This window comes from Salmo salar, chromosome 15 (assembly GCF_965601325.2).
Source record: "Salmo salar chromosome 15, fSalSal1, whole genome shotgun sequence".
NCBI lineage: Eukaryota > Metazoa > Chordata > Actinopteri > Salmoniformes > Salmonidae > Salmo > Salmo salar.
Genome location: NC_138305.1, coordinates 109,238,828 through 109,253,328, shown reverse-complemented (window position 1 = coordinate 109,253,328; position 14,501 = coordinate 109,238,828). Strand labels below are relative to the sequence as shown.

Genomic DNA, 14,501 nt, shown 5'->3' with positions numbered 1-14,501 from the left:
CTTTAGGAATGTAGTGGAGTAAAAGTAAAAGTTGTCAAAAATATAAACCCCCAAAAATGACTTAAGTAGTATTTTAAAGGTGGATGGGTGGGCATATAAATCCAATGTCTAGCAACCGAAAGGTTGCGAGGTAAATCTCATTATGGACAATTTTACTTTTTTTGTTGCAACTTTTCATATACTTACAATTTTTTTGCTACTTTGCAACTACTTAGCATGTTAGCTAACCCTTGCCTCTAACCTCAATAATTTAATCTAACTCCTAAACTTAACCTTAAACCCTAGCCTAGCTAAAGATTTAGATGTACTATTGTAAAGTAGTTGTTCCACTGGATATCATAAGGTGAATCCACCAATTTGTAAGTCGCTCTGGATAAGAGCGTCTGCTAAATGACTTAAATGTAAATGAAAAAAATTAGTGAGCTAGCTAATGTTAGCACCTAGCTAGAATTCGTAACATAACATACGTTTTTTGCAAATTCGTAACATATAATACGGTTTGTAATTAGTAACATATACTAAATGGATGATGGACATCCACAAATGAATACATACCACACCAAACGCAGCATATCATACTAAATGGAGTGTCTCGGATTTACATACAGAATAATGAGAAATGCTCTGAGACCAGGTTGAGTTTTGTACAGACTGACGCATCATATTCCCTACAGTAACCCGTGGCATTGAGCTATCCCGGTTCAGCCACACCGGCAGAAAGAGAGGGAGGAGGGGATGGAGGGAGGGAGGGAGGGAGAGAGAACAGAATAGAGCTCAGCACAGAGGAGGTGTCCGCCCAAGCCAGAGACAGCCACCACAGCAACAGGCTTCAGCGCACAGACAGCTCTCCACGGCTCAATGATTCAGAGCTAACCGTTGACCTATGTTCTATCGCTTTACCACCGATGTCTACTTTGTAATAATAAATCAGTAAAGTTTATCATATCGATTTATTGTAGTTTAATTGCTATTAGTTTTTGTCGGTTATTTTTCTCTAGCCCAGTCGTCTATTTATCTAACGAACTGCAGCAGAACACAGGCAGGTGACGATGGCGAAGGGACCGGTGTTGGTGACTCTGTCCCTGACGGCTGGCGGCCCTACGCGGCTTGTTTTGCTGCTGTTATGTCCGCTAATCTGCGGCCTCTCGGCGCAGGGCCAGGAGCTACCAACTAACCGGGGGAATGGCTACAGCCTGCACCCACCTTATTTTAACCTAGCAGAAGGGACCAAAGTCACGGCGACAGCGACCTGCGGAGAAGGGGACAATGGGCGGTCGATACATGACTTGTACTGCAAGCTGGTCGGAGGGCCAGTGTCAGGGGACCCGAGTCAAACCATCCAGGTAAGAATTTTAAATACGTTTTTATAGTTTTTGCTTCATTAAAATCAAGTCAGGCATTGGTAACGGGGCAATACACGTTTTATGCAACCTGTATTATTTTATTGACTAACTTTAAACTAGGCTACAACAAAACAGCCTACTTTTAAATGAGCATTATTAGCATAACATTTAAAGAAGTATAGGGTATGCTATTTTATGCACTTTCTTTAACACCTGTTTCCACATGCCTCGGAGTGAGTGATCCGTGCGGTGAGCGCTGCATCAAGCGACAGTGGTGTTGTGTTGCGGAGATAGGAGACTTTATGAATGACATGAATCAGTTATAAACTTCGTTATTAACTTCGTTAATCAGCCTACCCGTAGTCTCTGAAAGAGATGGGTAGCTACACATACGTTAAATCGGGAAATCAGCATTAGAAACAATAACGAAACGAATCCCAGCTCCTGTATTGGTAAAAAAAAAGCTGCGGGATGATGGGGCCTGGCGAAATGTAACCGCTCTCAAATGAATAGACAGATCTATGGCTGCAAAGAATGACCGTCCATGACCATCAACGTTATAGTTTTTTTTACCACGTTTTGAGGCTGTATAGTGCTTGTTTACATTTGCTTTGTGTACAAACATTGCAGTAAAACAAGCTTCTATTTTGGGTTTGATGGGCTACAACAGTTCAATAGACTACAGGCTTAATTGAATGAACAACAGAAACTGAATACAACATGGCATTTTATTAACTAGTTTGGGAGTATGGCCTCATCTCTGAGGAATGCTCCTGGGAAACAGATGATGAATGACCTCACCGCTATATGTATTGGTACAGTATGACGAGGTGTAATGATGACTTCACCGCTATATGTATTGGTACAGTATGACGAGGTGTAATGATGACCTCACCGCTATCTATATTGGTACAGTATGACGAGGTGTAATGATGACCTCATCACTATATGTATTGGTACAGTATGACGAGGTGTAATGATGACCTCACCACTATATGTATTGGTACAGTATGACGAGGTGTAATGATGACCTCACCTCTATATGTATTGGTACAGTATGACGAGTTGTAATGATGACCTCACCACTATATGTATTGGTACAGTATGACGAGGTGTAATGATGACCTCACCACTATATGTATTGGTACAGTATGACGAGGTGTAATGATGACCTCACCACTATATGTATTGGTACAGTATGACGAGGTGTAATGATGACCTCACCACTATATGTATTGGTACAGTATGACGAGGTGTAATGATGAACTCACCACTATATGTATTGGTACAGTATGACGAGGTGTAATGATGACCTCACCACTATATGTATTGGTACAGTATGACGAGGTGTAATGATGACCTCACCGCTATATGTATTGGTACAGTATGACGAGGTGTAATGATGACCTCACCGCTATATGTATTGGTACAGTATGACGAGGTGTAATGATGACCTCACCGCTATATGTATTGGTACAGTATGACGAGGTGTAATAATGACCTCACCGCTATATGTATTGGTACAGTATGACGAGGTGTAATGATGACCTCACCGCTATATGTATTGGTACAGTATGACGAGGTGTAATGATGACCTCACCGCTATATGTATTGGTACAGTATGACGAGGTGTAATGATGACCTCACCGCTATATGTATTGGTACAGTATGACGAGGTGTAATGATGACCTCACCGCTATATGTATTGGTACAGTATGACGAGGTGTAATGATGACCTCACCGCTATATGTATTGGTACAGTATGACGAGGTGTAATGATGACCTCACCACTATATGTATTGGTACAGTATGACGAGGTGTAATGATGACCTCATCACTATATGTATGAGTGGAATTTGACATGTTTCAGTAAAGCACGGAGCGCTGAGCGCCGGAATCAAACATTTGCTGTGTTTAGATATAATGCTACGTATGTTTATTATTAGAACCCAACCACGATGCTATAATGCTACGTATGTTTATTATTAGAACCCAACCACGATGCTGTAATGTTTGTACAACATAACCACATGATGAGATCTGAGATTAGGCACTGTTGCAACAACCATAGTAAAAGTGTTATGAAAACTGGGTGCTTCCCAAGAACAAGCAGAAATAAGGGAACCCACCTGGTGAAACCCTTCACCGGGTAGCCCGGTGAAACCCATCGCCGCCGTGTAGCCCGGTGAAACCCATTGCCGTGTAGCCCGGTGAAACCCATTGCTGGGTAGCCCGGTGAAACCCATCGCCGTGTAGCCCGGTGAAACCCGTCGCCGGGTAGCCCGGTGAAACCCATCGCCGTGTAGCCCGGTGAAACCCATCGCCGTGTAGCCCGGTGAAACCCATCGCCGGGTAGCCCGGTGAAACCCATCGCCGTGTAGCCCGGTGAAACCCATCGCCGCTGGGTAGCCTTCATTTGGAAACAGAAGGTGGTGACTGGGACCGACCGGTGTTAAATGGGCAGGATGTTAGTAGCTTTCACAGAGAATCATTTCCCCAAATCAGTTCAGGCAAGATGTAACACAGTTCTTAGAAACTGAAGCTACACCTGTAACTTTGTGTTGTTGTTTGTGTCGAACTGCTTTGCTTTATCTTGGCCAGGTCGCAATTGTAAATGAGAACTTGTTCTCAACTGGCCTACCTGGTTAAATAAAGGTGAAATAAAAAAAACAATAAACACAGGTATTCAGTGAAATGTGCAAACATGATTCAAATCCGAGCACGCAGCAGTAGCATTTTGGCAGGGATTTCATCCAAGAGGAAATTTGGTAACCTTATTTCGGCCCCTTTTTCACTATATAACGCACAACTTTTTAACCAGACCCTTATGGGCCCTGCCCCTGGTCAGAAATAGTGCGCTTTAAAGGGAATAGGATGCCATTTGGAACGCTCACATAGAGAGAAAAGGCCTTGGGACGGGGAGGGGACGAGGTGGGGAGGGAGTGCTCGTACTGCGTCTAGAAACGGTCACCAGTAAGGAACTAAAAGGTCCATTCTATACTAAATTCTAGAACATTCAAAGGATATGCAAATGATAGAGAAACTGTTCCTGGAATGTTCTGTTCTAGAACTAATTCCCTGCACTCTAAATAAAATACTGGCTTGTTTGACCCATCTGCTGGGTTGCAGGCACTGGGTCACCGAGTTGGGTTGTTTTGTTTTAACAAAGAGCAATGTTGTGTTGTTGGTGCTGGGTTATTGGTGCTGGGTTATTGATGCTGGGTTATTGGTGCCGGGTTATTGGTGCCGGGTTATTGGTGCCGGGTTATTGATGCCGGGTTATTGATGCCGGGTTATTGGTGCCGGGTTATTGGTGCCGGGTTATTGATGCCGGGTTATTGGTGCCGGGTTGTTGGTGCCGGGTTATTGGTGCCGGGTTATTGGTGCCGGGTTATTGGTGCCGGGTTATTGATGCCGGGTTATTGGTGCCGGGTTATTGGTGCCGGGTTATTGGTGCTGGGTTATTGATGCTGGGTTATTGGTGTGTCACGTCCTGACCAGTAAAAGGGGTTATTTGTTATTGTAGTTTGGTCAGGGTGTGGGTTAGGCAGTGGCAGGGGGTGTTTGTTTTTGTGTGTTTCGGTTTATTTTGGTTTATGTTCTATGTTATCTATTTCTATGTGTTTATCTAGTTTTCTATTTCCATGTTGGGTTTTTGGCAATGACCTCCAATTAGAGGCAGCTGGTTGTCGTTCTCTCTAATTGGAGGCCATATTTAGTTGGGGTTTGTTTTCTCTTGTGTTTTGTGGGTGGTTGTTTCCAGTATAGTCTGTGCACCTTACTGGACTGTTTTCGTCGTCAGTTTATTTTGTTTAAGTGTTTTCTTTAATAAAGAAAGAAGATGAGCACTTTACCCGCTGCGTTTTGGTCCAATCCTTACGACGCCTATGACATGGTGCTGGGTTATTGATGCTGGGTTATTGGTGCAGGGTTATTGGTGCTGGGTTATTGAGATATGACCCAGTGGTACAGAAGACAGGGTTCCAAATGGCACCCTGTTCCCTACATAGTACACTACTTTTGACCAGGGCACAAAGTAGTGCACACTATAGGGAATAGGTGGCCATTTGGGACTCAAACCTGGGTGGAAATGTTCAGTGCACAGGTAATTCAGGCTCATTCTCTCTCTCTCTCTCTCTCTCTCTCTCTCTCTCTCTCTCTCTCTCTCTCCTCTCTCTCTCCTCTCTCCTCTCTCCTCTCTCTCTCTGGACATGACTGACTGACGGCTGCTTTATGAAATACATTATATATACAAAAGTATGTTGACACCGCTTCAAATTAGTGGATTTGGCTATTTCAAATACACAGCCATGCAATCTCCACAGACAAACATTGGCAGTAGAATGGCCATACTGAAGAGCACAGTGACTTTCAACGTGGCACCGTCATAGTGGTAGGCTCCACAAGCTCACAGAACGGGACCACCGAGTGCTGAAGCGGGTAGCGCATAAATATTGTGAGAGTTCCAAACTGCCTCTGGAAGAAACGTCAACACAAGAACTGTTTGTCAAGAGCTTCATGAAATGGGTTTCCGTGGCCGAGCAGCCGCACACAAGCCTAAGATCACCATGTCCAATGCCAAGCGTCGGCTGGAGTGGTGTAAAGCTCACCGCCATTGGACTCTGGAGCAGTGGCAATGTGTTCTCTGGAGTGATGAATCAAGCTTCACCATCTGGCAGTCTCACCGACAAATCTGGGTTTGGCGGATGCCAGGAGCACAATACCTGCCCCAATGCATATTGCCAACTGTAAAGTTTGGTGGACAAGGAATAATGGTCTGGGGCTGTTTTTCATGGTTCGGGCCCCTTAGTTTCAGTGAAGGGAAATCTTAACGCTACAGGAAACAATGACATTATAGACGATTTGGTGCTTCCAACTTTGTGGCAACAGTTTTCCTGTTTCAGCATGACAATACCCGTGCACAAAGCGAGGTCTATACAGAAATGTTTTGTCGAGATCGGTGTGGAAGAACTTGACTGGCCTGCACAAAGCCCTGACCTCAACCCCATCGAACACCTTTGGGATGAATTGGAACGCTGATTGCGAGCCAGGCCTAATCGCCCAACATCAGTGCCTGACCTCACTAATGCTCATGGCTGAATGGAAGCAAGTCCCCTCAGCAATGTTCCAACATCTAGTGGAAAGCCTTCCCAGAAGAGTGGAGGCTGTTATAGCAGCAATGTTCCAACATCTAGTGGAAAGCCTTCCCAGAAGAGTGGAGGCTGTTATAGCAGCAATGTTCCAACATCTAGTGGAAAGCCTTCCTAGAAGAATGGAGGCTGTTATAGCAAAGGGGGGACCAACTCCATATTATTGGAATGAGATGCTCGTACGAGCAGGTGTCCACATACATTTGGTCATGTAGTGTATAACTTTTATGTCAAAGAAAAAAAAAATAGGTTACATTCTGCAACAGATGCTCCAGACTAGCCGATTTCACAGGACTGAACTGAAGACTTTAGTCTTCTGCACCAGATTATAGAAACAGGTTGTGTTGACAGATTATTTGTTTGAGGTTATTCAATAGAATTAAAAAATATAGACGATAAGGTAACAACGATGCGTCGGCAACAACTGAAGTTTAATGTTAAAATGTTACCTTATAGATGGGCCAACTAAGTGGCTGTAAGACACAGAGAAAGAGACAGAGACACAGAGAGACACAGAGAGACACAGAAACAGATTAAATCAAATCTCTGACAGTGTTTTCACTAGAATCCCGATGTGCAAATTAACTACAGTGGCAAGAAAAAGTATGTGAACCCTTTGGAATTACCTGGATTTCTGAAAAAATTGGTCATCAAATTTAGTCTGATCTTCATCTAAGTCACAACAATAAGACAAACACAGTCTGATTAAACTAAATAACACACAAACAATTATACATTTTCATGTCTTTATTGAACACACCGTGTAAACATTCACAGTGCAGAGTGGGAAAAGTATGTGAACCCTTGGATTTAATAACTGGTTGACCCTCCTTTGGCAGCAATAACCTCAACCAAACGTTTTCTGTAGTTGTGGATCAGACCTGCACAACGGTCAGGAGGAATTTTGGACCATTTTCTTTAAAAAAAACTGTTTCAGTTCAGCAATATTCTTGGGATGTCTGGTGTGAACTGCTCTCTTGAGTTCATGCCACAGCATCTCAATCGGGTTGAGGTCAGGACTTTGACTGGGCCACTGCAGAAGGCGTATTTTCCTCTGTTGAAGCCATTCCTTTGCTGATTTACTTCTGTGTTTTGAGTCGTTGTCCTGTTGCATCACCCAACTTCTGTTGAGCTTCAATTGGCAGACAGATAGCCTTACATTCTCCTGCAAACTGTCGATAAACTTGGGAATCCATTTTTCCGTCAGTGATAGCAAGCTGTCCAGGCCCTGAGGCAGCAAAGCAGCCCCAAACCATGATGCTCCCTCCACCATACTTTACAGTTGGAACGAGGTTTTGATGTTGGTGTGCTGTGCCTTTTTTTCTCCACACACAGTGTTGTGTGTTCCTTCCAAACAACCCAACTGTAGTTTCATCTGTCCACAGAATATTTTACAGCAATGTTTTTTTTGGACAGCAGGGGCTTCTTCTATGGTGTCCTCCCATGAACACCATTCTTGTTTAGTGTTTTACGTATCGTAGACTCGTCAACAGAGATGTTAGCATCTTCCAGAGATTTCTGCAAGTCTTTAGCTGACACTCTAGGATTCTTCTTAACCTCACTGAGCATTCTGCACTGTGCTCTTGCAGTCATATTTGCAGGACGGCCACTCCCAGGGAGAGCAGCAACAGTGCTGAACTTTATCCACTTATAGACAATTTGTCTTACCGTGGACTGATGAACATCAAGGCTTTTAGAGATACTTTTGTAACCTTTTCCAGCTTTATGCAAGTCAACAATTCTTAATCTTAGGTCTTCTGAGATCTCTTTTGTTCGAGGCATGGTTCACATCAGGCAATGCTTCTTGTGAATAGCAAACGTACATTTTGTGAGTGTTTTTTATAGGTCAAGGCAGCGCTAACCAACATCTCCAATCTCGTCTCATTGATTGGACTCCAGGTTAGCTGACTCCTGACTCCAATTAGCTTTTAGAGAAGTCATTAGGCTTGGGGTTCACATCCTTTTTCTAACCTACACTGGTGAATGTTTGAATGATGTATTCAACATAGACAAGAAAAATACAATTCATTTGTGTGTTATTAGTTTAAGCACACTATGTTTGTCTTGTTGTTGTGACTTAGATGATGATCAGATCAAATGTTATGACCAATTTATGTAGAAATCCAGGTAATTCCAATGGGTTCACATACTTTTTCTTGCCGCTGTATTTGCACATCGTTACAACACTATCAAATGACATTTCAAATGTCTGTTCCCTTGATACTTTTGTGAGTATAATGTTTACTGCTCATTTTTTTAAAATTGTTTATTCCACTTTTTGTTTATTTATCTACTTCACTTGCTTTGGCAATGTAAACATATGTTTCCCATGCCAATAAAGCGCCTTGAATTGAAATGAGAGAGATAGAGAATTAAACCGTTAGACTTGTTGTTTTAGAAGCATAAGTTCGCCAGAGAATTCTCGTCAATCCTCCATTGAGGTCATTGTCTTGGTTAGTTCTGTGATAAGGAAGGATTGAAGTCAATAAGTGAATGATGCTGTATGATCCCTCCCTAAACTCCTAACTCAGTGGTCTGTGCGTCCTCAGGGTCAGTACTGTGATACCTGCGCCATGGGGGATAGTGACAGAGCCCACCCCATCACCAATGCCATCGATGGTACAGAGAGATGGTGGCAGAGTCCTCCTCTCTCCCGCAGCACAGAGTTTAATGAGGTCAACGTTACCCTGGACCTGGGACAGGTAAGACATTATACTGTACACACACACACACACACACACACACACACACACACACACACACACACACACACACACACACTCCTCCCATCCCCCCAACTCCTCTACCTCTTTCTCTTCTCTCTCATGTATCTGTCATTGTGTTGTGTTTACACTGTAACCTACTGTTAGACTGTACCACCTGTCATCTGATGCACCACACAGGGCTGTGTTCTTTTGTTGTTTCTGTGGAGGTATACAGTTACACCAGGAAGCTGCTCTACTCTGCTCTATTCTGCTTTGTTCTGTTATTCTCTGCTCTGCTCTGTTCTGTTCTACACTGCTCTGTTCTCTCTCTCTCTCTCTCTCTCTCTCTCTCTGTTCCTCCTACCTCACCCTCTAGTTCTCTCTCTCTCTGTCCCTCTCTCTCTCTGTTCCCCCTACCTCACCCTCTCTCTCTCTCTCTCTCTCTCTCTCTCTTCCCCCTACCTCACCCTCTGTTTCTCTCTCTCTATCTTTCTTCCTCTTACCTCTCTCTCTCTCTTCCCCCTACCTCACCCTCTGTTTCTCTCTCTCTATCTTTCTCCCCCTTACCTCTCTCTCTCTCTCTCTCTCTCTCTCTCTCTCTCTCTCTCTGTTCCCCCTACCTCACCCTCTGTTTCTCTCTCTTTCTCTTTCTTCCCCTTACATCTATCTATCTATCTATCTATCTATCTATCTATCTATCTATCTATCTATCTATCTATCTATCTATCTATCTATCTATCTATCTATCTATCTATCTATCTATCTATCTATCTATCTATCTATCTATCTATCTATCTATCTATCTATCTATCTATCTGTCTGTCTGTCTGTCTGTCTGTCTGTCTGTCTGTCTGTCTGTCTGTCTGTCTGTCTGTCTGTCTGTCTGTCTGTCTGTCTGTCTGTCTGTCTGTCTGTCTGTCTGTCTGTCTGTCTGTCTGTCTGTCTGTCTGTCTGTCTGTCTGTCTGTCTGTCTGTCTGTCTGTCTGTCTGTCTGTCTGTCTGTCTGTCTGTCTGTCTGTCTGTCTGTCTGTCTGTCTGTCTGTCTGTCTGTCTGTCTGTCTGTCTGTCTGTCTGTCTGTCTGTCTGTCTGTCATCATTCAATTCAATTCAATTCAATTCAATTCAAGGGGCTTTATTGGCATGGGAAACATATGTTTACATTGCCAAAGCAAGTGAAGTAGATAATAAACAAAAGTGAAATTAAACAAAAATTAACAGAAAACATTACACTCACAGAAGTTCCAAAAGTATAAAGACATTTCAAATGTCATATTATGCCTATATACACTGCTCAAAAAAATAAAGGGAACACTTAAACAACACATCCTAGATCTGAATGAAATAAATAATCTTATTAAATACTTTTTTTCTTTACATAGTTGAATGTGTTGACAACAAAATCACACAAAAATAATCAATGGAAATCCAATTTATCAACCCATGGCGGTCTGGATTTGGAGTCACACTCAAAATTAAAGTGGAAAACCACACTACAGGCTGATCCAACTTTGATGTAATGTCCTTAAAACAAGTCAAAATGAGGCTCAGTAGTGTGTGTGGCCTCCACGTGCCTGTATGACCTCCCTACAATGCCTGGGCATGCTCCTGATGAGGTGGCGGATGGTCTCCTGAGGGATCTCCTCCCAGACCTGGACTAAAGCATCCGCCAACTCCTGGACAGTCTGTGGTGCAACGTGGCGTTGGTGGATGGAGCGAGACATGATGTCCCAGATGTGCTCAATTGGATTCAGGTCTGGAGAACGGGCGGGCCAGTCCATAGCATCAATGCCTTCCTCTTGCAGGAACTGCTGACACACTCCAGCCACATGAGGTCTAGCATTGTCTTGCATTAGGAGGAACCCAGGGCCAACCGCACCAGCATATGGTCTCACAAGGGGTCTGAGGCTCTCATCTCGGTACCTAATGGCAGTCAGGCTACCTCTGGCGAGCACATGGAGGTCTGTGCGGCCCCCCAAAGAAATGCCACCCCACACCATGACTGACCCACCGCCAAACCGGTCATGCTGGAGGATGTTGCAGGCAGCAGAACGTTCTCCACGGCATCTCCAGACTCTGTCACGTCTGTCACGTGCTCAGTGTGAACCTGCTTTCATCTGTGAAGAGCACAGGGCGCCAGTGGCGAATTTGCCAATCTTGGTGTTCTCTGGCAAATGCCAAACGTCCTGCACGGTGTTGGGCTGTAAGCACAACCCCCACCTGTGGACGTCGGGCCCTCATACCACCCTCATGGAGTCTGTTTCTGACCATTTGAGCAGACACATGCACATTTGTGGCCTGCTGGAGGTCATTTTGCAGGGCTCTGGCAGTGCTCCTCCTGCTCCTCCTTGCACAATGGCGGAGGTAGCGGTCCTGCTGCTGGGTTGTTGCCCTCCTACGGCCTCCTCCACGTTTCCTGATGTACTGGCCTGTCTCCTGGTAGCGCCTCCATGCTCTGGACACTACGCTGACAGACACAGCAAACCTTCTTGCCACAGCTCGCATTGATGTGCCATCCTGGATGAGCTGCACTACCTGAGACACTTGTGTGGGTTGTAGACTCCGTCTCATGCTACCACTAGAGTGAAAGCACCGCCAGCATTCAAAAGTGACTAAAACATCAGCCAGGAAGCATAGGAACTGAGAAGTGGTCCGTGGTCACCACCTGCAGAACCACTCCTTTATTTGGGGTGTCTTGCTTATTGCCTATAATTTCCACCTGTTGTCTATTCCATTTGCACAACAGTATGTGAAATGTATGTGGACAGTTTGATTTCACAGAAGTGTGATTGACTTGAAGTTACATTGTGTTGTTTAAGTGTTCCCTTTATTTTTTTGAGCAGTGTACAATGCTGTAACGATGTGCAAATAGTTAAAGTACAAAAGGGAAATTAAATCAACATAAATATGGGTTGTATTTACAATGGTGTCTGTTGTTCACTGGTTGCCCTTTTCTTGTGGCAACAGGTTACAAATCTTGCTGCTGTGATGGCACACTGTGGTATTTTACTTTGTGGATCTGTGTAATCTGAGCGAAATATGTCTCTAATATGGTCATATATTTAGCAGGAGGTTAGGAAGTACAGCTCAGTTTCCACCTCATTTTGTGGGCAGTGTGCACATAGCCTGTCTTCTCTTGAGAGCCAGGTCTGCCTACGGTGGCCTTTCTCAATAGCAAGGCTATGCTCACTGAGTCTGTACATAGTCAAAGCTTTCCTTAAGTTTGGGTCAGTCACAGTGGTCAGGTATTCTGCCACTGTGTCCTCTCTGTTTAGGGCCAAATAGCATTCTAGTTTGCCCAGTTTTTTTGTTAATTCTTTCCAATGTGTCAAGTAATTCTCTTTTAGTTTTCTCATGACTTGGTTGGTTCTAATTGTGTTGCTGTCCTGGGGCTCTGTGGGGTCTGTTTGTGTTTGTGAAGAGAGCCCCAGGACCAGCTTGCTTAGGGGACTCTTCTCCAGGTTCATCTCTCTGTAGGTGATGGCTTTGTTATGGAATGTTTGGGAATCGCTTCCTTTTAGGTGGTTGTAGAATTTAATGTCTCTTTTCTGGATTTTGATAATTAGTGGGTATCGGCCTAATTCTGCTCTGCATGCATTATTTGGTGTTTTACGTTGTACACGAGGGATATTTTTGCAGAATTCTGTATGCAGAGTCTCAATTTGGTGTTTGTCCCATTTTGTGAATTCTTGGTTGGTGAGTGGAACCCAGACCTCACAACCATAAAGGGCAATGAGTTCTATAACTGATTCAAGTATTTTTAGCCAGATCCTAATTGGTATGTCAAATTTTATGTTCCTTTTGATGGCATAGAAGGCCCTTCTTGCCTTGTCTCTCAGATCGTTCACAGCTTTGTGGAAGTTACCTGTGGCACTGATGTTTAGGCCAAGGTATGTGTCGTTTTTTGTGTGATCTACGGCAACGGTGTCTAGATGTAATTTGTATTTGTGGTCCTGGCGAATGGACCTTTTTTGGAACACCATTATTTTGGTCTTAGTGAGATTTATTGTCAGGGACCAGGTCTGACAGAATCTGTGCAGAAGATCTAGGTGCTGCTGTAGACCCTCCTTGGTTGGGGACTGAAGCACCAGATCATCAGCAAACAGTAGACATTTGACTTCAGATTCTAGTAGGGTGAGGCCGGGTGCTGCAGACTGTTCTAGTGCCCTTGCCAATTTGTTGAAGAGGGTGGGGCTTAAGCTGCATCCCTGTCTCACCCCACGGCCCTTTGGGAAGAAATGTGTGTGTTTTTTACCAATTTTAACAGCACACTTGTTGTTTGTTTACATGGATTTCATAATGTCGTATGTTTCTCCCCCAACACCAATTTCCATCAATTTGTATAGCAGACCCTCATGCCAAATTGAGTCGAAAGCTTTTTTGAAATCCACAAAGCATGAGAAGACTTTGCCTTTGTTTTGGTTTGTTTGTTTGTCAGTTAGAGTGTGCAGGGTGAATACGTGGTCTGTTCTACGGTAATTTGGTAAAAAGCCAAATTGACATTTGCTCAGTACATTGTTTTCACTGAGGAAATGTATGAGTCTGCTGTTAATGATAATGCAGAGGATTTTTCCAAGGTTGCTGTTGACGCATATCCCACAGTAGTTATTGAGGTCAAATTTGTCTCCACTTTTGTGGATTGGGGTGATCGGTCCTTGTTTCCAAATATTGGGGATAATGTTAAAAAGTTTAAGTATAGCCAATTGGAATTTGTGGTCTGTATATTTTATCATTTCACCACAGGCCTTTTTGGGTTGGAGGGTTTGTATTTTGTCCTGTAGTTCATTCTCTCTCTCTCCCTCTCTCTGTCTGTTCCCACTACCTCACTCTAGTTCTCTCTCTCTCTCTCTTTTCCCCCTTGTATTCAGAGAGAAGGAGTCCTGATCAAGGATCAGGTCCCCCTGTTCATATCCTTTTATTCATTCTGATCTAAAAGGCCAATCTGAGATATATATACTGAGATATATACACTGGTATATAGTACCGAGATATATACACTGGTATACGGTACTGAGATATATACACTGGACTGGTATACAGTACTGAGATGTATATATACTGAGATATATACACTGGTATACAGTACTGAGATATATACACTGGTATACAGTACTGAGATATATACACTGGACTGGTATACAGTACTGAGACATAATCACTTGTATACAGTACTGAGATATAATCACTGGTATACAGTACTGAGATATACACACTGGTATACAGTACTGAGATATATACACTGGACTGGTATACAGTACTGAGATATATACACTGGTATACAGTACTGAGATATATACACTGGACTG

General features: G+C 43.6%; 1 protein-coding gene across 1 annotated transcript in view; it reads left to right on the top strand.

Annotated features, from left to right (window-relative positions):
• Nucleotides 1-777: 777 nt before the first annotated feature.
• Nucleotides 778-14,501, top strand: part of LOC106572912 (laminin subunit alpha-5) — a 292,659-nt gene continuing 278,935 nt past the window's right edge. Inside the window, exons 1-2 of the mRNA XM_082962271.1 lie at nucleotides 778-1,343; nucleotides 9,043-9,195. Coding sequence (XP_082818397.1) covers nucleotides 1,050-1,343; nucleotides 9,043-9,195 — 447 coding nt within the window. The 5' untranslated portion in view covers nucleotides 778-1,049. The remainder of the gene's footprint in view (nucleotides 1,344-9,042; nucleotides 9,196-14,501) is intronic.